This window comes from Orycteropus afer, unplaced genomic scaffold, assembly GCF_000298275.1.
Source record: "Orycteropus afer afer isolate SDZICR_OR568_19922 unplaced genomic scaffold, OryAfe1.0 scaffold00666, whole genome shotgun sequence".
NCBI lineage: Eukaryota > Metazoa > Chordata > Mammalia > Tubulidentata > Orycteropodidae > Orycteropus > Orycteropus afer.
The window spans coordinates 720,664-747,225 of NW_006922253.1; the positions used below are offsets into that span (position 1 = coordinate 720,664).

General features: G+C 37.5%; 2 protein-coding genes across 2 annotated transcripts in view; both read left to right on the forward strand.

The window, feature by feature from the left end:
- Positions 1-16,577: 16,577 nt before the first annotated feature.
- Positions 16,578-17,573, forward strand: LOC103210872 (olfactory receptor 4C15-like). The gene has a single exon (XM_007956789.2). The coding sequence runs from the start codon at positions 16,599-16,601 to the stop codon at positions 17,571-17,573; it is 975 nt and encodes a 324-aa protein (XP_007954980.2). The 5' UTR covers positions 16,578-16,598.
- A 5,708-nt stretch (positions 17,574-23,281) lies between these two features.
- Positions 23,282-26,562, forward strand: part of LOC103210910 (olfactory receptor 4C11-like) — a gene marked incomplete at its 5' end in the record, with an annotated part of 5,849 nt that continues 2,568 nt past the window's right edge. The window contains one exon of the mRNA XM_007956823.2: positions 23,282-23,317. Within this exon, the coding sequence (XP_007955014.2) occupies positions 23,282-23,317 (36 nt within the window). The remainder of the gene's footprint in view (positions 23,318-26,562) is intronic.

A 26,562-nucleotide genomic window follows, 5' to 3' on the forward strand; every position in this document is an offset into this window, starting at 1 on the left:
GAGGAGTGGCTGGTGGGTTTGAACCGCCAGCCTTCTGGTTAGCAGTCAAGTGCTTTAGGTGCTATGCTACCCGAGCTCCTAAAACTAATATTATATTATATTATATTAGCTAGTCACATTATAAAGTAGCCCTGGTGCTTCTATTAAATGCTTGGCTGCTAACCAATAGGTTGGTGGTTTGAACTCACCATCTACTCCACTGGAGAAAGATGTGACACTTACTTCCATAAAGATCATAACTCTAGAAATCCTATGAAATAGTTGTACTCTGTCCTATTGGGTTGCTTTAGATTCAACTCCATGGCGATGTCTTTTTTTTTTAATATACATTGCTGTTAAGCTAAAAGACTACATTTCCCAGTATCCCATGTAACTGGGTGTAGCTAAGTTTTGGCCAATGAAATGTAAATATAATAGATAAGGTAAATGGTAATTCTGTGAATGTGTAAATGTGATATGAATTCAAGCAGTCATGTTGATGATGAGGATGTGTTAAGGTTAATAGAAAAGCAAGATTAAAGGAGCCTGTAACCTAAAGTTGTGCAGAGGCCATACCAACCCCACATCAGGTGCCTCAGGCTTCCTTTATGTAAGAGGGGAATAAATTTCTATCTTGTTTTTGAAATTGTTAAAAAAAAAAGTAAACTCAGAATCTACATCTTCTATTACGTATATGAACTGTTCTGACGTGATATAATATTACCTGTCAATTAAATCTCACAAATTTCTTATTTGTTCTGTGGATCAGTAATAAAGTTTCCATCAACTTCCTTGAGCCATGATTCTAATGGTTTAGCAGTTATAATATAATCATCACCCACGATGAGGTCTGATAAAATGTAATCATCTCCATGGCAAGAACTGCTATGAGCAGGCAGTCAGTTAAAAGTGAGTTTCCTTAGAGGTGGGCCTACTTCCAATACACAGAGAAAACTTCTGGGAAAGGTCTCTTTTTGCTGGAGATCTTGTATTTGGCTCATCATCATTTGAACTTGAATCAGTGGTCTGCCATGTTGCCTGTCAATCTTGAGATTGCTACCTTCACAGCCTGTGAGTCAAAAGCCCGTCATTTTACCTGCTGATCTTGGATTTATCACCCTCTGAAGCCATATTGATGGTTACATGGATGGCTAGTCTTGGGGTTCATCAGACCCTATAGTTATGTGAGTCCAGAGAAGCCTCCAGCTTAATGTCTGACTTATCGAGTTGGGGCTTGCCTTCCTCTACAACTGCATGAGCTATTTTTTGAGATAAATGTCTCTGTCTCCCCCTGTCTACATATACAAATTTCACTGGCTTTGGTTCTCTAGAGAACCTAGCCTAAGATAAATTCCCTTAAATTAATTCACTTAAAAAAACACTTACTCATTAAACATATTTTTTAAGAATTCATTGCTTGACTTTTTTTTTTTTAACATCCTGAATTCTGGAACAAATCTTGGTCATGCTGTTTTTTTAACTTTTATAGGGGCTGGCTATTAACCAATATTAGCTTGCAAGTTATATATTTATCTCTCTATTAGTATTTGCCAAATTAAATAATATTTGTGATACAAAAGTTTAATGAAGTAGAAATAAAAAGATACTTTAATTTGAAGAAAGTACCAAAGAAACTACCACAAACATCAAACTTAATGGAAAACATTTGAGGAACTTGATTCTTATTTCATTGAGGTAATTTAAACCATTAAAATATAATGTTCAGACTCTTAAAACTATATCTATCAATCTGCTCCCATTCACTTATTTGCTGCATTCTTAACTACTACCATAAATGAATTATCTGTGACAGTAGTGGGAAGCCAAAGTGCACAGCTGGATACAAGCAAGAGGGGGGAGAGAGAGCCCCACCTTCCAGCAGGAGGAAGTGGGAGCCAGGGTAGACAGATGAAATAGGTATGTGGAAGGCCAGGAAGTAGGTGTAGAGGTTTTGGAACAGCTAAGGGAGACAAACTTGTCTGTCATTTTGTCATACTGTGGCAGCTTGTGTGTTGTTGTGAGGCTGGAGGCTGTGCCAAAGGTGTTTCAAATGCTAGCAAGGTTGCCCATGGTGGGTGGATTTTAGTGGAGCTTCTGTACTGAGACAGACTGTGAAGATGGAAGAGATAATCCACTTCTCAAAGAATTGGCCAGGGAAAACCTTATGAATAGCAGTGAAAGACTGTCTGATGCATTACTGGACAACTTTATCAATGGGCCTGAAGCATTGTCTGATATAGTACCAGAAGATGAGACCCTCAAGTCAGAAGACATTCAAAATATCACTGGAATGTGCAAAGTATGAATCAAGGAAAATTGGAAGTGGTCAAAAATGAAATGAAATGCATAAAGATTGATATTCTAGGCATTAGTGAGCTGAAATGGACTAGTTTTGGGCATTTTGAATCAGACAACCATATGATCTGCTATGCTTGGAATAAAAAATTGAAGAGGAATAGCATTATATTCATTGTCAAAAAGAATGTTTCAAAATCTATACTGAAGTATAATATTGTCAGTGATAAGATAATATCCATATGCCTACAAAGAAGGCCAGTTAATACTACTATTATTCAAATTTATACACCAACCAGTAAGCCAAAAATGAAGAAATTGAAGATTTTTACCAAATTCTGCAATCTGAAATTGACTAAATGCAGTCAAGATGTGCTGATTATCACTGGTGACTGGAATGCAAAAGTTGGAAGCAAAGAAGAATCACTGGTAGTTGGAAAATTTGGCTTTGGTGATAGAAATAACTCTGGATGGAGACTGCATGATAGAATTTTTGTAAGACTAACAAATTATTCATTGCAAATACCTTTTTTCAACAATAAAAATGGTGGCTATACATGTGGACTTCACCAGATGGAGTACACAGGAATCAGATTGACTACATCTGTGGCAAGAGGTGATGGAGAAGTTCAATATCTTCAGAGAAAACAAGACCAGGAGCTAATTGTGGAACAGACCATCAACTGCTCATATGCAAGTTAAAGTTGAAGACAATTGAAACAAGTCCACAAAAGCCAAAATATGACCTTGATTATATCCCTCCTGAATTTAGAGATCATCTAAAGAATAGATTTGATGCATTGAAAACCAATGATCAAAAATCAAAAGAAGTGTGGGATGACATCAAGAACATCATCCATGAAGAAAGCAAGAAGTCATTAAAAAGACAAGAAAGGAAGAAAATACCAAAATGGATGTCAGAAGAGACTCTGAAACTTGCCCTTGAGTGGAGAGTAGCTAAAGAAAATGGAAGAATTGATAAGAAAATAAACTGAACAGAAGATTTCAAAGAGCAGTTGGAAAAGACAAAGTTAGGTGCAAAGACATGAAGTTAGAAAATCAAAAGGGAAAAACATGCTCAGCATTCCTCAAGCTGAAAGAACTAAAGAAGAAATTTAAGCCTCAAGTTGCATTATTTAAAGATTCTATTGGCAAAATATTGAATGATGCAGGAAGCACCAAAAGGAGATGAAAGTAATACACAGAGTCACTGTACCAAAAAGAATTGGTCGATATTCATCCATTTCAGGATGTAGCATATGATCAAGGATCAATGGCATTGAAGGAAGAAAATGAAGCTGCACTGATAGAAGTGGCAAAAAAATAAGGGTCCAGGAATTGATGGAATACCTACTGAGATGTTTCAACAAATGAATGTCCCACTGGAGCCACTCACTTTGTTATGCCAAGAGATTTGGAAGACAGCTACCTGGCCAACTGACTAGAAGAGATCCATATTTGTACCTATTCCAAAGAAAGGTGATCCTACAGAATGTGGAAATTATTGAACAATATCATTAATATCACATGCAAGTAAAATCTTACTGAAGATAATTTAAAAAATGGTTGCAGCAGTATATTGACAGAGAACTTCCAGCAGTGCAAGATGGATTAAGAAGAGGACGTGGAATGAGGGATACCATTGTTGATGTCAGATGGATCTTGGCTGAAAGCAAAGAATACCAGAAAGATGTTTAACTGTGTTTTATTGACTATGCCAAAGCATTTAATTGTGTGGTTCATAACAAATTATGGATAACATTGAAAAGAATGGGAATTCTAGAACACTTAATTGTACTCATGAGGAACCTGCACATAGACAAGGAGGCTATTGTTCAAACAGACAAGGGAACACTGCATGGTTTAAAATCAAGAAGGGAGTGTGTCAGCTTTGTATCCTTTCAGTATCCTTATTCAATCTGTATGCTGAGCAAATAATCTGAGAAGGTGGATTATATGAAGAACCATGTGGCTTCAGGATTGGAGGAAGTCTCATTAACAACCTGTAATACACAGGTGACACAACTTTGCTTGCTGAAAGCAAGGATGACTCGAAGCACTTACTGATGACTAGAGACTACAGTCTGCAGTATGTATTACACTTCAATATAGAGAGAACAAAAATCCTCACAACTGGAACAATAAGCAGCACCATGATAAATGGAGAAATGATTGAAGTTTCAAAGACTTCATATTATTTGATTGTACAATCAACACCAATGGAAGCAGCAGTCAAGATACCAGACAATGTACAGCACTGCGGAAATCGGCTATGAAGGACAATTTTCAAGTGCTGAAGAGCAAAGATATCTCCTTGAAGACTAAGGTGCACCTGACACAAGCCATGGTATTTTCAATCACCTCATATACATGTGAGAGCTGGACAATGAATAAGAAAGACTGAAGAAGAGTTGACACTTTTGAGTTGTGGTGTTGGCAAAGAATGATGAAAGTATCATGGATTGCTAACGAACTAACAAATCTGTCCCCGGAAGAAGTGCAGCAGGAATGCTCCTTGGAAGCAAGAATAGCCAGACTTCGTCTTACCTGCTATGGTCATGTTCTGGTAGGGTAGTGTCTAAGGCACTTGAGTGCCAACCAGAAGTCTGGTGATTCAAACCCACCAGTCACTCCTCAGAAGGAAGGTTGGGCAATCTACTTCCATAGTGATAGCACCTCAGAAACCCAACTCAACGGCACATAACAACAACAACAGCTTTGATCATGTTGTCAGAAGACACCATTCTCTGGATAAGGACACCATGCTTGGTAAAGTGAAGGGTCAACGAAAAAGGTGAAAACCCTCAAAAAGATGGGTTGACACAGTGGCTGCAACAATGGGCTGAGGTATAGCCCATTGGATTGTACAGGATTGTGGAGCTGGCACAGGAGTGGGCAGTGTTTTGTTCTGCTGTTTATAGGGTCTCTATGAGTCAGAGACGACTAGATAGTACCTAACAACAACAGTGACCCTTACCAAAGGCAACCAAATTCTCTTTACTTTGCATAGGTCCTCTGTCTCACTGCTTGCACATGACTTGACTGTACTGCAATGGCTCTCAACGTTTCTCAACATCAAAGTTAAAACTTTACGATTGCTAAAGATCAGGCAGCATTAATCTTGGTACACCTCTCTGAATTCCTCTCTTTTGGCTGACCTCTTAATGCCTCTCTCTGACTTCCTTCTGTTCCTCTTATTGACCATGAATGCTCTTGCTATAAAGTTTGTACATATGTAGACTATTCCCTCTATCTACAACGATTTTCCTTCTCACAGTCTCTCTAAATGGCTTGTACTCTCACTTTATGTTCATTGGTTTGGAGAAGTGACATTTTAAACAACACTGTCCATGGACCTGGATAAACAGAGCCCTGTCCTTATTTCCACACTTTGGAATGACTTCTACAAAATTTTCTAAGTTCTCCAGTATCTGACATTGGGAAGTCTATAATGCCTTCCTGATGGTGCATCTCAACTTGGACCTGACTGTGTGGGCTCCTTCTTATTTCTCTTCTTCAGGTGGCTCTTCCATATTCTATCTTGTCTCGATGGTCAACCACAAACCTCAAAGAGCTCTTATTTAGCTCCAATGGCGTTATTCCTGGTCCTGTCACTGGGACCCTAGTTTTCATTGGGTGGTCTCACAAACAAATGGATTCTGCAAGCTGGAACTTCACCCCCCCCATGCTCACACACACACATGATTGCATTTAGTGCCGCTGGCATGTTGTGGGATAAAAAATGTTCCCCTGCTGCCCCTTGGGATTGGCCTAGGTGTGTGGGCTCTTATTAACCTTCATCTGTCAATGCTCTCATAGTGGTGCTACCTCTGGTCTACAGTCCTGAGGGTGTTGAGAGCATGGAAAGACACCTTTACCCTGAGTGTCCCTCTTGCTTTTACCAAGAGAGATGACCCAGTCCTTGTACAGGGTCCATGCCATGTGTTGGGTAGTTCTCTGGGGATTTCTGTACATGGATCATAAGGAGTGTGGTCTATGTTGGCCAGTTCTTCTTGTCAGAGAAATTATTTAAAATTTTAATGAAAGGAAAGTAACACTTTTTCTTTAATCCTATACATGATTGACTAGAAGGTGCTTCTGGACCTTAATTTGACTTATCTGGTGACTCATTTTTCATCTGGATATGAATAACTACATGAATAGTAGAGTCAAATGTTTAAAGACCATATGGGGCCTTGAATCCTTGGTTTGGACCTTTCTGAAGCAGCCTGTTGATGGCCAACTCCAAATTTTCCCTCAATTAAAATGCTCCTTTCTATCAGTGTAAACACATCATCCATCTATCATTCAATCTTTTCAAATAAAATGAAAAGAGAAAAATTCTTTAAAAAAAAAATAAAAGTTGCTTTTGCAACGATTCTGATTCACAGGGCCCCGTATGAGTGCCATAGTAGAACAGTGCTCCGTAGAGTGACCAAGGACTTATGATTTGTAAGGATGATGTAGTCAAATCTTTTTTCTGAGTTGCCTCAGAGTGGGCTTGAGTGCACTAACCATTTGTACCACTAAAGTCAGGCTTTTAGTTTCAAAGTGCTGGAATGTCACTCAGATATTGAGAGGGGAGAAAAAAATGGATTGATCTACACACTTTTGGATTTTTTACAGATAAACTGTTATTCTTCAGTCAATACTCATTGTCATGCCAGCCCAAAAAGAGCACATGCTATTGTCATGGATTAATGCTGTGTCTTATCCCAGAACTCAGCTCTTGTGTTTAGTAAGAACACAGGCATCTCAGTCCCCGTGTGTGCAGTGTTTCAGCCTCGAACACACAGGGAAATGGAAGCATCTTCAAATAGAAACTCACAAGTAGTTTAGAAGAAGAAGAAGAAGAAGAAGAAGAGGAAGAGGAAGAGGAAGAGGAAGAGGAAGAAGAAGAAGAAGAGGAGGAGGAGGAGGAAGAGGAAGAAGAAGGAAAACAAAAAGCACAAAAGCTTAATTGGTTAGAGACAGAAAAGTTTTGCAAACACTTAAGCAAGTCAAATCACAGAAAACTGTGTCTTGAAGAATCAGACTGATGGGAAAAATTTCAAACCCTGGGGGCAGCTGAGAGGCAGTTCTATAGGTTCATGACCTCGCAGGGAAATTTCTTAAATTCCAGGATGAGCTAAAGGAGGAAACTTGTTTCTTTATTCTTTGAGGCCATGTTGAACACACCTCTTGGGAAGGAGTAGGGAACATTTTCTGTCTTGTGTGCCTGTGAGGCTCTTTCTATCTCTCTTAGATGTAGAAACAAGACTTGGAAAGAGCCCTCTGTTCTTCTCCAGGCATTGAAGGGACTTTTCTCGATAAAGAATAGGACATTGTCATCACCAGAAGTTTCAAGGAAGTGATACATGGTGAGATTTAAATTTCTATTTTTGCATTTTCTGAGGGAGCTTCAAAGTGCGAGGTAGTACTTTAAAGTTTGAGTGTTGTGGTCGGTCTACCATATTTAATGCATGTAATGTGTACACTTGGGCTAATTACATCACCTTTCCGCTTTTCAGATGCCTCATCTTTAAATAGGTTAATGATATTACCAAGATTTGTGGAATTACATGTAGCTATGCATAACAAATGCTCCACAAATAGCAGCAATTATAATACAAATATTTTTCTAGTTTGAGATTTCTTATTATTTAAAGTATAATGAAATTAGGTCTATCTTCAAGTTAAATCCAAATAACTTAGGAGTGTGACAAGAATGTATTTTGCATTATTTATAGCATCTCACTTATTCTTTCTGAATATATTCTCACTTATCAATTATCCCCTAAAACTCTCCCCATCCTGGTGTTTTAGTTCAAAAGGTAGGATTGTCTGAGGCTATAAAGAATACTGATATAGGAGTATGGTACCTCAATATTTTTTTTATCATTTACAGAATTCCTGTATATAATATGGGAGCTCTGGTGGTGTAGTGCCTAAGGCATTTGACTGCTAACCAGAAGTCTGGAGGTTCAAACCCACCAGACATTCCTCAGAAAGAAGGTTGGGCAATCTACTTCCCTAGTAGTACTGCCTCAGAAACCCAAGGAGGGGTAGCTATGAATTGGATTCAACTCGACAGCGGTGACTCTGTGTGTGTGTGTGTGTGTGTGTGTTTATAATATATCACAAGGCTGGACATTAAGAGTAAGAAGGAGTGATTTATTCAAATAATACAGCAGAGTCTTGTGACTTGACATTTTCACTGAGTGCATTTGATGTCAGAGACAGCATGAGGTTTCTGGCTCAAAATAGTCAGGAATGTTTAAAAGATGGACGCTCTGAATTGCTGTTGTGCTAGTTGGGGTCCCTTTGGTCTATTTCCTAAAATGAACTAACCTGCTAAGGTAGAATGAGGAAGACTCAGGCATCTATTAGGAAGGGCACAGCTGGAAACAGGGAGAGGTTGTTAATTTTTAATTCCAGAAATAGCAACAGTATAAAAGATGAGATTCTTAGGAACTCAGCAGAGCCTCAGTGGGGAAGAGAAAACCATGTGGAATGTGAACAGATTGCCCTGGCATTCAGAGAGGCAATACGCTTAGTTAGACAGACAAGGAATACATATTGTTGAAATGAATAATAATAATAATCCTGGCTCAAAACCACAGAGGACTGGGTAATTTAGCAAAAGTAATTAAGAATGGAATGTTAATCTTTTCTTTTAATTTGAAATGTTTTATTTGTTTAGAAATACATACACATATGCAGACATGGATGATATGTACATAAATGTAAAACAATCTCAAAAACTCTACTTAAAATGATAACCTTACAACTAATTCTGCATATATTTTGAATGTTATACACTCTCCAAAGTTGAAACAGAAGCTTCTATTGTTTTGGGAAAGACTAACATTAGAATCAATTTTGCTGTTTTCCTTAAAAGTAATAGGAAGGAAATAGTGGGCAATAGGCAGAGAGGAGGTAGGAGAGTAATCTTCCAAAGTCACAGCCCAAAATGATGCCTACAGCCCAGAGCTCATGGCTGGCCTTGAAGGGTGTGAGAATATGGCTATCCAGAAAGACTATGACATCCTCTAGGAAAAATATGGTCAGAAAAAGCTGCTTCCTAAAATGGAGATAGGAATTTAAAATTGACCTCAGAGTGAGTATAGGTGCTGGGTAAGGCTGGACCACATGACATGGCTATTTATACAAAGTTTACAATCATCTTAAGTTTTTAATGTTACAGTTTAACCCTTATTTTTTAACTTGATAATTCCACCTACGTAAATGAATTTTATTGCATAGATCATAAAATTATCTCCAAATCCCACTTCTTTGCTAACCAGAAGGCTGGCAGTTCAAACCTACCAGCCAATCTACTTGGACAATCTACTTCCATAGTGATACTGCCTCGGAATCCCAAGGAGAGGTCGTTATGAGTCGGGTCCGCCTGATGGCAAGCAACAACAACCACCTATATGGAAAAGAGAAATCTCTATCATTTTCATAAATTTCCTTCTAGATTTTAAAATTATACTAAAACTTCAATGCAAATGGACAATATTAAAATATTTCTTTTGTTTTTCTCATTTTCTCGTATTGTAAAGAGGGTTCAACTTCTATATCATTTTATTATTAAATAGCACTTTATTCACAGCTTCATTCCCTCTTAATTTGAAGAAGTACGATTTACATAAACATCTCACAATTATTGAATATTCTGGGTATTTCTTAAATTTTATTCTTGCAAATGACACTGCATCATATCTTGTTATAAAATACCCCCCCATTTTTCTTTTAAAATTATTTAGAGTTAGGGTAACTAGCATAAAAGATACAAACATATTAGGAATCTGGAAATATTTACTAAAATGTTTTCTAAAAGGATTACATAGATAGGTATAGTGTCACTGAAATTTTAGCAATCAGTATGAGTTTTAAAAAAATTATATTAAAAACACAGTTTATGCTTAAGTCTGATCTATTTTCTAGCTCACTTTATTTGTCTAGTTACTGTTTGAAAATATCACCAACATCAGTATTTTACATATTACAACTTTATACCTTGCCAGTCACCTTCATAGTAACTGTGTTATTGGACACTTGTGAGAAACGTAACTTGAGCAAGTGTAACCACCCCTGTTATATGGTAGACAACACTGAGGCTTAGTGTTTCAGGCACAGAAGAGGTAAGAGAGCAAACTTCCAAAGTCACAGCCCAAAGACATGCCTAGAGCCCAGAGTTCACAGCTAGCCCTGTGGTTCACAAGGTCACATGGCTATTCAGTAATGAATCTGGATGGGAATCTTTTGGATAGCAGAAACAGAACAATTACCTTGAATAAATAAATGAATAAATAAATACAATTTTAGTTTTAAGTAATTTTGGACTTACAGGGAAGTTGCAAAGATAGTGTGCAGAGTTCTTGTGTATTCCTCATCCAGCTCCCTGTGATGTTAACATCATATGTAACTGTGAGTATATTTATAAAAGCTATGAAACAAATATTGGGACACTACTACTAAAAGCATTTGATTGTGTGGATCATAACAAATTATGGATAACATTGAGAAGAATGAGAATTCCAGAACACTTAATTGTACTCATGAGGAACATGTACATAGACCAGGAGGCTGTTGTTCAAACAAACAAGGGGATACTGCATGCTTTAAAATCAGGAAGGGAGTGAGTCAGGGTTGTATCCTTTCACCATATTTATTCAATCTGTATGCTGAGCAAATCATCCAAGAAACTGGATTATATGACGAAGAGTGTGGCATCAGGGTTGGAGGAAGACTAATTAACAACCTGCAATATGCAGATGCAACAACTTTGCTTGCTGAAAGTGAGGATGACTTGAAGCACTTACTGATGAAGTTCAGGGACTACAGTCTTCAATATGGATTACATCTCAACATAAAAATGAAAATCCTCACAACTGGGTCAATAGGCAGCATCATGGTAAATGGAGAAAAGTTTGAAGCTGTCAATGATTTTATATTACATGGTTCCACAATCAACACCCATTGAAGCAGCAGTTAAGACTTAAGATGATGTATTGTACTGAGCAAATCTGCTGCAAAATACCTCTTTAAAGTGCTCAAAAGCAAAGATGTTCCTGAAGACTAAGGTGTGCCTGACCCAAGCCATGGTATTTTCAATCGCCTTATATACATATGAGAGCTGGACAATGAATTAGGAATACCAAATAAGAGTTGATGCTTTTGAGTTGTGGTGTTGGCAAAAGATACTGAAAGTACCATGGACTGCCACAAGAACTAACAAATCTGTCCTGGAAGAAATGCAGCCAGAATTCTCCTTAGAAATGAGAATGGCTAGACTTCATTTGACTTACTCTGGTCGTGTTTTCAGAAGGGAGCATTGCCTGGAGAAAGATACCATGTTTGGTAAAGTGGAAGGTCAGTGACAAATGGGAAGGCCCTCAACGAGATGGATAGACACAGTGGCTGTAATGATGGGCTTGAGAATAGCAAGTATTTTGAGTCTGGAACAGGACCGGGCAGTGTTTCATTCTGTTGTATGTTCTGGTCACCTAACAATAGCAACAGCAACAACTATTAAATTCCAGACTTTATTCCTAATTACTTACTTTTTCCACTACTGTCCTTTTTCTAAGGAGCTCTGGTGGCATAGTAGGTAAGGTATTGGGCTTCCAATTAGAATATCAGCTGCTCAAACCCACCACCAGCTGCTCTTTGGGAGGAAAATGAGGCAGTCTAGTTCCGCAAAGATCTATAGGCTTGGTGAAACCAGTGGGGGTCTCTGTGAGTCAAAACATTCTCCAATGGGTTTGGTTTGGTCCTTTCTCTTTTCTAGGATCCAACTCAAACCCTTTATCTTTTAAATGACTTAAAATTATAAACCTTAGATCATAGCCAATGAGGAAATTTTATTCTCCATGCCAACATTTTAATGTTAATTTGGGAAATTTTATTTATCTGAAGACACAGTGGTGATTTGTCTATATCTAATGAACATTTTAGTACTAAAATTAGTTCTCTTGACACTTCCCATATAGTGAATGTGGAAAGATTAAGAATTATTCAATTATTAATATAGATTACCAGAAAATGAAACCCACTGCCATTGAATTGACTCCAACTCATCACGATCTTGTAGGACAGAGTAGAACTGCCCATAGGACTTCCAAGCTTAAACCTCTAAGGAATCAGGCTGCCTCATCTTTCTCCTACCCAGTGGCTGGTGTATTCAAACCACAGACATTTTGATTAGCAGAGCAATACTTTAAGCACAGCACCACCTCATTAGTATAGAGTAATATACAGCTAATTTTATTTTCTTTGTAAAAAGCAGATATCTAAAGTAGAAGTGGACTCATATGGGTTAGAGGGCTATTAAGGTAATACAAAGGTCCTGTAAAAGTGTTATGCTTTTAAAAAAATTAGCATATTCACTGTGACCAAACAAAATAATTTATATTTTTAAATTAATAAAAGGATAAGTTAAAGAGTTTAGCAAAATAAATACTTATCAGCCCTGTTCATGGTAAAGCGGGAATTAAATGTAAGTAAAAATGTTGATAATTCTTTTCTGTGTCAGTGGTCTGGGGGCTTGAGCTCCTATTGAATGTTTTCATGTATATTATGTTCTCATCCTATCAATATGCATCATTTTTTAACTTTTTATTTGATTTGGGTGAAAGTTTACACAGCAGAGTTGTTTTTCATTCAATAATTTATGCACATTTTGTTTCATGACATTGAGTGCAATCCCCACAATGAAACACACTTATCCCATTTCCTTCCTGTGTTGCCTGTCTCCATTCACCCTCCTTTCCTATTCCTTCTTCACTCCTGAACTCTGTCTCTATGCAGATGCTGTATGCTTTATGCTCTTAGTGCTTTATGCTCCATGCAGATCCTTTTGCTCTCCTGTGGTTGATTGTTCAAAGGAGCATGTACCATCTGGTGTTGCTCTTCACCTTATTTGCCTATTTTTTGGCTAAAAATTGAGCCACAAGGAGTGAGTTCAATTCCAGGCTTGAAGGGTGAATAAGTGCCAATCTTGGGGGTTCTACCAGTATCTACCAACCAGTAAGCCTGTTCTTTTTGAAGATTTTGAGTTCTGTTCTGCATCTTTTTTCCCCAATATATCCACAACTTTATACTATGACGGCTTTCAGAGCAGTCAATAGTGGTAGACGGACACCATCTAGTTCTTCTGGACTCAGGGTCATGGAGGCTGGGGTTCATGTGGCTCACTAGCCTTTGGACTAGTTGTTTTCATGCAGCTTTGATGCTCTTCACGCTTCTTTGCTGTGGATGAAGAAAGAGCAATACTTAGACCTTAGAGTGCCAGTCACTAGCTTTCAAGACCTCTGTCACTACACTGCTCACCGAAGTAGAATGGGGAACATTGTCTGTATTGACTGTGGTATGCCAATTGACTTTGAGGTCTACAGACTAGGATCCTGAGCACCCAGGCCCAGCAACTCATTCCCTCAAGATGTTTGGTTGTGGTTTTCGTAACTTTGCCCTCTGTATGTTCTACTATATTTAAAGATATATTTGAGTCACATATAAATACCTATGTAGAAATAGCCTCTGTCAAACCTACATATATTTGTCAATATAGCCCCTTTCATCTTCCCATACCTGTGCAACTTGTGAGTATATCAATGTATCCATTCAAAGATTATCATTACCCTTTCAGTAGCATTCATGTTATACATACCTTCCAGATGTGGAAACCAAGGGTTTTAAATAACTTATTTCCTGACACATAACTCAATAGAAGAACTTGGATGTGTATCTAGGTCTGTATGAGGCTGGAGTTGATATTCTTACACATTTCACTTCATTGTCTCTCCGCTTTGGTCATAGACTAAACTGACCATGGTTAGATCATATATTGATATTCTTGCTACCTAGATAATTTTTATTCGACTGCTCTAAATTTACTAAGCAATCTTGATTCTAACAGTAATAATATATCTTTGTCACTGGTTCTGTTAATTCTAATGATTGGTCCTAGGCTGTTCCTCCCCTTCCTTTAGGAATGGTACCTTCCAGTCTATCCATGTGCATGAAAAGTGACAAGCATGGGTCCCCATATTTCTACTTATTGGGCCACCCTATAGACACAGTTTGTAAAATCTGCATGAATATTACCTTTCTCTAATGAGCTTTGGTTTTGCGTATGCACATTTTGTTTCATGACATTGAGTGCAATCCCCACAAAATCCCCATCTTTTAAATAAAAGATGGTTGTAAATCACAATGACCTGATTATATTTATTGCATACTCTTTGTCTTTTGAGTGATAGCTTGTAGCTGGTTATGGAGTTAAGACAGCTGGCACATTTAGGATCACCTAGGACCCTGAGGAAATAACAGAATGGTTGTTATAAAACAAGCAAACATAAGACCAATACTATGGTATGTTTGTTTTACTTGTTAATTCAAGTGGCATTCAAGAAAATCAGTTTATTGCTAATTCTCACAATAAGCCCCACTATTCCTTTGCTCATATCTTTACTAAACATACAATTATGTATGCTATTTGACTGATAAGTTTCTGTTATGTATACAGGTAAAGACACAAACATCCTTCAAAGCTGAGTGTACCTTTGGAAAATTAAGTCAAAAATCGAAGTAATTATTTGGTTGCCTAATGGAAATGCTTTCCATTGGCAAAGCAGCTGCCTTACTGAGTGAAGTAACACTAATAATTTGTAACACTTCTTTATCATAAGCAACATCTTCACATTTTCAAATTGGCCTACATCATAATCTTGTGAAATGTTCAGGTAAGGCCTATACAAACTATTTTAAATAAAGTTATAAATGTGGAAACAGAGGAGTTTTACTTGATCATATTGGTTCATGTTGCAAAAATAATTGGTTAATAATTAATAAAACTGTAAGATTGGTTTATATTCCACATGTTTCTATTACTTACTTATACGGTTGTTTTCTGTTTGTACATCTCTATGATGTGCATGTACATGGTGGGACCATTGCATTCTGATTAGAAATCATTTGCAGTTTCTTCCCCTGAAGTGTCACATTTATACATGAACAAAAGAATTAGAAAGTTTTCAGCTTGAGAAGTGAATGGAGACTGTAGAAAGGCCATTCTTGGTTTAAGATTCTCCTTAGTGAAGAAATATTCATATCACTTTCCTTATTGATGCAGTGGAATGGACTTTGATTTTGACACCAAAAAATCTTAGATCCATCTTTTGTTAATATTTAGAACTTCACCTCTCGAAGTAAGAGTTTACTATCAATACAATAGGAATAGTAAGATCTGACATGGACTGTATCCTGCAGAGTAGGCACTGAGCAATTTCTTCTTGCATTATTCCACTTAGCCATCAGCACATCACTCTGAAGTAGGGATTTTTATTTTTATCAGCATCTATTTTCATTTTAAATGAAGATTTGAAAAAAAACAACACAACACAATGTAGATTTATTATTTGTTAAGCATAGAGCTAGACACTTTTCCATTGGCCTTTATTTTCTGTAAATATTAGTTCATTTTAAGGAATTCTAGTGGTGTAGTGCCTAAGGCAGGAGCTCTGGTAGCATAGTGCCTAAAGGCACTTGACTACTAACCAGAAGGCTGGCAGTTCAAATCCACCAGCCACTCCTTGGAAGGAAGATGGGGCAATCCACTTCCGTAGTGATACTGCTCCGGAAACCTGGAGTTGGGTCTGACTCGACGGCATATAACAACAACAACAACAACAACAGTGCCTAAGGCATTTGACTGATAACCAGAAGGTTGGCAGTTCAAACCCACGAGTCGCTCCATGGAAGAAAAATGGGGCAACCTACTTCCATAAAGATTAATTCATTTTAAAGACCCAGTTCAGTTCAGACTTTTAAAGAAATGTGTGGGGGAATAAGCATGATTCCAAGTGCCTCTTAAACTGAATGCTATCTCTTCCTTTATTTGTAGATAAGACAGCCCCCTGATGAGAGATGCATTTCTCATGCAAGTCATACCATACTGGTGGCTGACATGACTATTGCATTCCAGTGCTCTTTCATCAGAGCTTTGATATGCTTCAGAACCCTTCTCAGCAATCCACTCTAGGAAGCCACTACTAACTATTGGGAGTTGGCACCTAAGATAAACACTCTTTGTCGTCCCTACCACATACGGATATTTTCCTTCTGTTACATTGAAACTGTGATTATTTTAAAGTATTTAACCTTGTTCTGCCTGATGTCTCACTACCACCTTCATCACATTTCTAATTTTGTATTCTTAACGAAAACAAAAGCACTTAAAATACTTTGCTTATGGATATACCAGCCTGTTGATGAATATGCTAATACCACCAACCAGTTTAAGGCAACCATCTCTTTCTCATACTTTCAGATTCCATATGGTCACTGTGGTAGCTTTCACCGTGTTCTCTGAAATCATGCAAAATCAAAGTTTTGTAACAGAGTTTGTACTCTTGGGGCTTTCACAGAATCCAAATGTTCAGAAAATAGTATTTGTTGTATTTTTGTTTATCTACGTTGCAACTGTTGGGGCAAATATGCTAATTGTTGTGACCATCATCAGCACCCCGGCACTCATGGGCTCCCCCATGTACTTCTTTCTGGTTTTCCTATCCTTCCTGGATGCAAGCTTCTCCTCCGTTATTGCCCCGAAGATGATTGTGGACTCACTCTATGAGAGAAAAACCATCTCCTTCAAGGGCTGCATGACTCAGCTCTTCGCTGAACACTTCTTAGCTGGAGTGGAGGTGATCGTCCTCACCACCATGGCCTATGACCACTATGTGGCTATTTGCAAGCCCTTGCACTACACCTCTATCATGAACTGGAAGCTCTGTGGCATTCTGATGGGGGTAGCCTGGACAGGGGGCTTATTGCATTCCACGATTCAAATTCTCTTTACTGTCCACCTGCCCTTCTGTGGCCCTAATGTCATTGATCATTTCATGTGTGATTTGTACCCATTATTGGAGCTTGCCTGCACTGACACTTATGTCCTCGGCCTTTTGGTAGTTGCCAATAGTGGGTTCATCTGCATCATCAACTTCACCTTGTTACTCATTTCCTATTGTGTCATTTTGTTCTCACTGAGAACTCATAGCTCTGAAGGTCGTCGAAAAGCTCTTTCCACATGTGGATCTCACATTACTGTTGTGGTTTTGTTCTTTGTTCCATGTATATTTGAGTATGCACGGCCTCCATATGCTTTCTCCTTCGATAAGATGGTGGCCATATTTTGTACCATCCTAACTCCTCTGCTCAATCCTTTGATTTACACTTTCAGGAATAAGGATGTTAAAAATTCTATGAGGATATTGTGGACCAGATTGGTGGTGGTTTCTGATGAAAAATAAAATACTGAACTTCAAACATCAAAAGAAAGAAATAAAAGTGTGTTTAGATAAGAATTTATAAGGGAGGACCTAGTAAGAGAGAAGGTAATAAAATGCAGTAGAGGAACACTGATGGGGAGGCCAGGAAATGCAATTTCTACCCTCACATCACTCACCATCTTGGACATGGCAGCTTAGTATCCGCTTAAACTAAATAGGGTTGAGTTTTATCCTTATGTAGAATATAATAATGAAAAGCTATCAATAATAGAGAGGAATCATATTTTCTATTAAATTGTTTACCATTTACACAATGCTTTGAAAAACTTCCATGGAAGAAAGAAAAAATATATCTTAGAGATTGTTCTTGTTGTTGTTATGTGCCTTCGAGTTGGACCTGACTGATAGCGACCCCTCCTTGGATTTCCGAAGCAGTATCACTATGGAAGTAGATTGCTCAACTTTCCTTTTAGGAGCAGAAATTTACTGAAACTATTTAAACTGAAAAAAAAGGTTTATTGTTAAGACACTGAGCTCAGTTTAGGAGCCCTGGTGGCACTGTGGTTTAGCATTTGGCTACTAACTAAAAAGAGGCAGATGGTTCCCACGGTCTGTTCCATGGGAGAAAGATGTGGCTACTTCTGTAGAGATTACAACTTTGGAAACCCGATGATGCAGTTCTACTCTGTCTTTTAGGGTGTCTAAAATTAGAATTGACTCAATGACAATGAAAGGTAATCCTGGCAATCTGATGCAAAAGCAAATAAACAGGACTCAGGAAGGGCAGAGATGAGCACGCTCACAGAAACTCAGCTGTAGGTGCTCTTAACACACGTAACTCCATCTTTTAACATGGGCCTATTATTATCCACTGCAGATAGGGATCACTTTGTGAATTTCTTCAGAGGTAAAACTTGACTGACCATATTCTGCCTATGGATCCATTCCTTTTTGGGTCAGGTGACCATCCCATAGCAATCATCTGTGGGAGAGGAAGGGAGGTAGATTTCCTAAAGGAACCATTGATGAGTATCTTTCATTTAATTTCAATCAAAGGAAACCTTTTAGAGATCACTTACCTAGGAAAGTCAACATAGGTGTAGCAAGCCGACAACAGGGTGAATAGAAGTCAGACGTATCTGAGAGTAAAAAGTAAATTTCAAAAGAGGATTGCATTCATTTTAGTTGGTGATTTGTATTGTGTTGACTTTGTCTACCCAACTGAAAGTAATTCTATTTACTATTAGTCAATAAAGAGATCTTTTACATTCAGACACATCTGAACTCTGCCTAAGTTTTTAAAAATAGCAATCCTAACCCTGACTTTTGTAACCTCTCTTATTTACTCTTTATTTTACTACAGCATTTATCACCTTCAGACCTACTGAACAGTTTATTTACTTATTGCACTTTATCTGCCTGCTCTTACAGACTAAACTGTGAGCCAAGCTGTTTTTCTACATGGCTCAGTGATGTATCAGTAGTGTCTAGAACAGCCTGTCCCAGAAGCTCAGTAAAGATCTACTGAGCCAACAAAGATAAGTGAGATCTCTTCCTCTATTCAACTTTAAAAGTATCTGCAATATTCATCCACTAAAATGTTGTTTGGCAAGATGACTGTAGTTATGGCTGAGATTAGTCCTTTGCTTTTGAAAATAATCATAGATCATATTTTAACAACACTGAGAAATCATATTTCAAGTATGCCCTAATTTCTATACCCTAATTGTTTTCTAATCTCCACATAAAGATTCAAATAGGAAATAAAGGCATTATCCTCTACGTATGCTTCTCCTCATTCTCCAGTCCTTCCTCTATCCTCAGCAAAAATAAATGTGGTTATAAATGATACCAATTTTATTCTGAAAGTATTTTTGATTCCAATAATATAATCTCTTGCTTCAGTTTTTCATTTTATTAGTTGGGTTTGAATCTTGCCAGAGTTTCTGAATTATTTGTTGAAATCTTACCTTGATAAGATACAAACTTAAATGAACAAGGTTTAAGTAGGTCTCTTTTTCATCCTAAAACTATGTGTGGAACAAGTGGATCAAAACTCAAATTATCTCAGTTATTATCTATTCTCAGTTCCCATAAAAGAATGTTCTCATGATGAACTGCATTCCGTAACACCCTGGCAAAAGCTGGAGTCCAGTTAAATAACCCAGTCATTCAGTTCACAAGGAATATTTAATGAACACTTAAAGTTCAGTTCACCAGCTCAGAAGTTCAAAGAACTTCAAGACATCATTTACTTAGCTTCTTGCCTGTGGGCAGTTCAGAGTCTCCTCTGAAACTTCCCCGCACACACACTTGCCTTCAAGTTGATTCCAACTCACGGCAACCCCGTGCATGTAGAATAGAATTGCACTCCTTAGGGGTTTCGACGCTGGGGCTTTCTAGAAGCCTTTTACTAGGCATTTCTTCCCAGGCCTCTGGGAGCTTTTGATCCATCAATATTTCAATTACAATTTGAGTGCTTAACCATGTCCACCACCCAGGGGCTCCTCCTTTGGCTGTTGTCATTTTCTAAGCCAAAAAAGTTTATGGCATTATTGTACATATCTTATTAAAATAAAAGAGCTTTAGTCTTGCAATTAAGAAATTTGGATTCTAGGCTCAGTTCTGTTACTAAGTGACCTAATACCGCCATCAAGTGGAATCCAACTCATAGTGACCCTCCTTGGGTCTCTGAGACAGTATTTCTATGGAAGTTGATTGCCCAGTCTTCCTTCCTAGTGGCTGGTGGGTTTGAGCCACCAGCCCAGTGGTTAGCAGTCAAACTCCTTAGGCACTATGCCACCTAATTAGCTGTGTGAAATTAGGTGACATATTTTCCATCTCTGGGCCTCAAATCTATGTTTAAGAAAAATTAACAAAAACAATTTAAATATTTGTTTTTAATGTTCCTATGATTTAAAATTAATTTTTTTGCACTTAATTGAGCCAAGGACTCTTTCTTTTCATTTTTATAGGACCTTTTTAAAGTTAAATCTTCTTGTTCTCATTTATTTGATGGGCACACTAAGGCTCATAGACTTTAAATGACTCACCAAAACCCTTCCTGATGATTCTCTCACTCTGTTTGTTTATGTTCGCATAATACTTAAATGGTGAAACCAGAATTCATGATTGCCACACATATTTCATTTCTCTGAGCCTTTAACCGGCTTCAAGATTTTCACGTTCTAGAAAAGATGGGGCTAACCACTCATACAGAATTGCGGCTTCTTCACATCATCAGGGTACTTTGCATCAGGGTACTTTGGAGTTTAACTAATTGGCCCAAGGGTTTGCTTTTTCTCTTGGACTGTCTAGCTGGGTAGCTCATTGGACCATCCTTAGGGACCGGGCTGGGAGTAGTGGTTTCTTCGTAGCTCCTGAGGCAGAGAGCCTGCAGCAGACATTTCTAAACCTTTGTGGACGTTACTATAAACTTTTCATCCAGTGAAGAGAGAAACGTTTTTCCAAAAGAAACTGTGGGAAGGGAACTGACACCTAAGACAATTTTCTTTCAGTTTTCCAAAATAGTTTCTTTGGTAAAGAAGTTTTCAAGAACCAGATTGATTAACTTTTTTTTTTTTTTTTTTTTGAGCTGCATTGTTCAATGTTGTTGAGCCACTGTTTTTGTCTAAGTGGCTGCTTCTGGAGCGAAAGCATGCAAAGTCTACACATACAAGGTACCTCTCTACGTAAACTCCTCACTCTACATGATCTCTGCTATAGAAAGCATCAATAAATGACAGGGAAGTATGGTTTTCATGCTTCAGTTGGGCTTCACATGACTCATCTTCTAAGTGAATTAAAGCTGAAGATATGAATAAATATACTTTATGGGAAGTCATGTATCTGTTCAGAAGTAAAGAGGTAAGTTTCTCCAATCTGTCTGAATATTTCTTCACAACACCTACACAAAACTGATCTGGTGGAATCCATACTCTGATGGACTCAGTACTCAGTCTGTGTTCTGAAAAGTACGCACCTCCTACAGAGTATTTCTACCAACAAATAGTTATAGTCCAGGATTCCTAAGCTTTCCCTGGTCTCAGAGTAAAGCTACATTATCTGTAAAGTCTTTCTGCTCAAACAAGGGAATATCAACTGCACCATGCCATTGAAGCCAGCTTGGCCGACACTACTATTCTTGGAGGTTCCCTTGTATAAAGAGGTTGAAGTTCAGGGGCGATGTTTCTGGGACAAGATATACAAAGGAAGGCTGCAATTCCACACACTTTTCTTGGATTTTTAAGGCCTACAATGACCTATAACGGCACCCCCTTTCAGCTTTTGGGGAAAATGGTAGAGCTGTAGGTCGTGGACAAAAAAAAAAGGTTGAACTCTGTGATGAAATTTAGGTCACACTATCCTCAATAACATTCTTTGTTTCCCTCTGCCATATCTCTTTCTGTATCCCAGCCCCTCGTTCTTCTTCCTCCCTTGGCATGTGTTCTCTGTCCCTCTCATCTCTCTTGCTTTAACTTCATGGAGTCTCAGCCCTTTTCCTCTGTTCACTAGTATTTGTCTTATACCTCATTCTCTGCTTTGATATTTGTCCCACCATAAAGTTTATAATGGTTGATTTTGGAGTCAGAGTAGAAATTTAAGGTTCCTTTCTAGAATGAAGTCTACATGGGTAGTTGGGATTTAATGATGTATAAGCTAATACATTAAATGCTAGAGAAAGAAGTTGTCTGTTGTTGTTGTTGTTATGTGCCGTCGAGTCGGCCCTGACTCATAGCGACCACTCCTTGGGTTTCCGAGGCAGTATCACTACGGAAGTAGGATTGCCCAAACTTCCTTCCGAGGAAAGAAGTTGTCTAGTAGCATCTAATCTTCATTAAGGCCTGATTATATTTAGCAAAACACTCTTCCATAGACCAATCAGTTACATAAGGAAAACAATGCAAATGGCCACATTTACCTTGCCAAAAAATGTGCAGGTCAAATGAAATAACAAAAGTGAGAATTTTGTTTAAATTAATGTGACAGGAGGATATATAATCTAGGATTACCTTATTCAATTCAATACATATTTAAACAAAAAAGCAACTTACTGGTGTCCAGTCTATTTGACTCATAACGACCCCTCCTTGGGTTTCTGAGGCAGTATCACTATGGAAGTAGATTGCCCAACCTTCCTTCCAAGGAGGGTCTGGTGGGTTTGATCCTCCAGCCTTCTGGTTAGCAGTCAATGCCTTAGGCACTATATTTTATAAAGTACATAATAATATATGGCATAGGAGATAGAGGTAGATGTCTATATGTATGGGAAGAAAGAGAAGTCTTGTGGGGCAGATACAGAGCTTTAGGGCAAGGTATAATTTGAATTGTTAACATTTCACTAGATAAAGTGAATATTAAGGATACTGGAGAAGAACAAATAGCAAGTTGCCATACTGTGGTGTCCTCCAATATCAGGCAGGTGGGATAGTTCAGGAACATCAGGAAATAATTGTTGAACCCTGTGTTAGGACTTTGAAGAGCTGTGGATCTGAGCTAATGTGTACATCTTAGTAAAGTGCTGCTTGCCTATCTTTAGATGTCACATCTCCTCTTTGGTTATCTAAAACAAAACAAAATGGAATTGCATCACTCTGCTTTCATGGTTGTCCATTATCAATCAGCCCACTTAACTCTTACAACTCTTTTATTTAAAGAGTATAGTGTTTACGATGGTCATCTTTATGTTTACCTAAAACAATACATGCTTCTCCCTCTTCTTACCATCTTTCACTCAGTTGCTAACCCAACTGCTCTTCACATGGCAGCACATGACACACTTTTTTGGCTTTAGACCCTAATAGGAATTTAGTGTACCAAAATTAAGTAATAATCTGTTTACTTTCTCTTTTATATCAGTCAGAACTGCCAGAGCATCTAGTTTATGATAACTAATATTATCACATTAATATTATTTTGGCTGGGCGACAATGAAACTTAAAGTTTTATTTATACTGTGCAGCTTTATTAGAGAGACAATCTGAGTTACTAATTTTGCAAAATATGTTCTAGTTAGGGAAATTCAGTACAAGCCTATTCAGTACCTTAGTACCAGAGAACCTAGTTGGAAACTTCCTTTCCATACATTGAAATCTGTAACTCCATTTCTTTCTCATTTTTGAACCCTCACTGACCCTTAATTTGTTCCTAGGGTCCTCTCTACTTTGAGAACCACATTTCACTAGGTGTTATCATATATGGTTGTGTATAATTTTTATGTAATTAATTAGTTTACTCAGAGGTAGGCTATCCCTCTAATTTGATTATAAAGAGCTTGAAGACTTATTTCCATGTTCCACTATAGATACCACAGATCAGAATATGTTCTTAGCACATATGAAGGTTAATTTGAAGGTGTTATTGGTTCATTGATGAATGGGTGATTGATCATAAAAAAGAATATCTCAAAACTCATCTAAATTCTAAATCCTTCTAGATTAATATTAAAAATTATACTACTAATATAAGACAGGATAAAAATAACTCCCCAAATTGTAACTTGAGGTACACAAACATGAAAAAAGCAGGAAAGAGCTGAAATTAAAAGATATTACAAAATTAAATGACAAAGATATATATATATATATGTAATTTGCAGAGATAAAATATAAAATGTAAAAAAAACATTATACTATTACCAGTAATCAAGGGAATGCATATCATAATTATAATTCTACTCATCAAGAAAATAAGATAACACTCCGAGTTATATTTTCATTGGAAAAATTTTTCTTATTCCTGTATTTTTTCAAAAAATATGAAAAATCCTATTTTCACATAAAAAGGATATTTAAACAAATTCAATTATGAATAATCCTGAAAAAATTGAGAGATACATGAGGAAGTATTAATTATCTTTGTAAATTGGGGTACAGAAATAATGAATTTTAGAATACTTTTATTTTCAAACCTGTAATTTATTGTACAAATTGGATATTTCATTATGTGAATATACTCATTACAGAATTAAAAAATTTCTAATAAATATTGATAAAATTGGAAAGTTATTTGTCCAAGAATGAAAAGAAAGCAAACATACTTCAATCAAGTATTTTTACTGACAGTAACCCTATAGGACAGAATAGAACTGCCCCATGGGATTTCCAAGGCTCTAAGCTCTACACTTGACTGCTAACCAGGAGTCTGGCGGTTCAAACCCCCCAGCCACTCCTTTGAAGGAAGATGGGGCAATCTACTTCCGTAGTCACACTGCCTTGGAAACCCAAGGTGGGGTATCTATGAGTCGGGTCTGACTGGAGGCACAAAGCAACAACAAGCCCTACAGAAACAGACTGCCTCATCTTTCTTCTGTGGAGTGACTGGTCAGTTAAATCTCTGAACTTTTAATTAGCAGCCAAATTCCTTAACTACTGAGGCACGGAAGCTCTTTCAATTGAAAATGTTGTTGTTGTTGTTGCTTTGTGCCGTCGAGTCTGACCCGACTTATAGCGACCCCTCCTTGGGTTTCCAAGGCAATATCATTTCGGAAGTAGATTGCCCCATCTTCCTTCCGAGGAGTGGCTGGTGGGTTTGAACCGCCAGCCTTCTGGTTAGCAGTCAAGTGCCTTAGGCACTATGCTATCAGGGCTCCCTTATTTGAAAATAGTTATCAGTAATTATGAAAATAATTTCATTTTTTGCCTTAGTAATCCCTTGGAAATTTACTTGCTGAACTAACTAAAAATGAAGACTACGTATGAGAAAAGGTTCATTCAAAAGCTATTTATGGTAGTGAAAGATTGAAAACAACATAAAGGAATAAAAAAAAGTTTTAAAAATACATTATGATTTTGATAAATTAATTTACAAGTGGTAAAAAAATCCATGATAGATATTTATATGGGAAAAATCATCTGCCAATGCAGAATGAAAACCAGAATAAGTGAAGTGTTGCAAAATTATTGCAGTTCTGTAACTATGTATGTGTGCTGCTAGGTGCCCTCCAGTCAGTTTTGACTCATAGTGACCCCATGTATAACAGGATGAAACACTGCCCAGTCCAATGCCATCCTCACAATCCTCGCTGTGCTTGAGCCCATTGCTACACACATTGTGTCAACCTACCTCTTTAAGAGTCTTCCTGCTCTTCACTCACTCTTTTCTTTACCCATCATGACATCCTTCTCCAAGGACTGGGGTCTTCTTGACAACATGACCACAGTATGAGAAACAATGTCTGGGCATTCTCACTTCTAAGCATTCCAGCTGTACTTCCCCCAAGAAATATTTGTTCATTCCCCTAGCAGTCCACATAGTACACACAATATTCTTCACCAACATCATGATTCCAATGCATTCAATTCTTCTGCTGTCTCCTTTATTCGTTGTCCAGCTCTCACATGCATATAAAGGTACTGAAAATACCATGGCTTAGATCAGGTGCACCTTAGTCTTCAAAGTGATATCTGTGTTTTTAAACTCTTTGAAGAGGTCTTTTGCAGCAGATTTGCCCAATGCAATATGTCATTTGGTAGGACAGTGGGGAAAATATCTGCATGGTGAAATTATGAAATACATTTTTTTAAAATGATGTTTCAAGGTAAATACAAATTGGCAGGAAAAAAAAAATTTGGAAAGATATCTTTAGAAGAGTCATATCGAGTAATGATATTATTCAGGTTTGGGAATCTAAGTAGTAATATAACAGCCTGAATCTACAGAATAACTCAGTATCATGTATCTAACATGGGGAATGGATGCTTTCACGTACATAGTAATTCTGCTCAATGATGCCAGTCTCAATAGTTTATTCAGATACCTCATGTGCCCTAACAATGAAGGTAAAACCAAGAGTCACAAGTTGGAGATATAATTTCTTCTTGCTACTCTACCAAGACACTGAAAAATGGTTAGGAAAAATTGGCACAAATTTGTGTCCAAATTAAGGAACATTTTTTTTCAATAGGGACTCTCCAAATTAATATTTGAGTTATATAGTAATATTGTATTTCAGATAATGAGATACTTATCTCTGTGTATTTCTTATATGTTTGCATTAAAAAAAAATTAA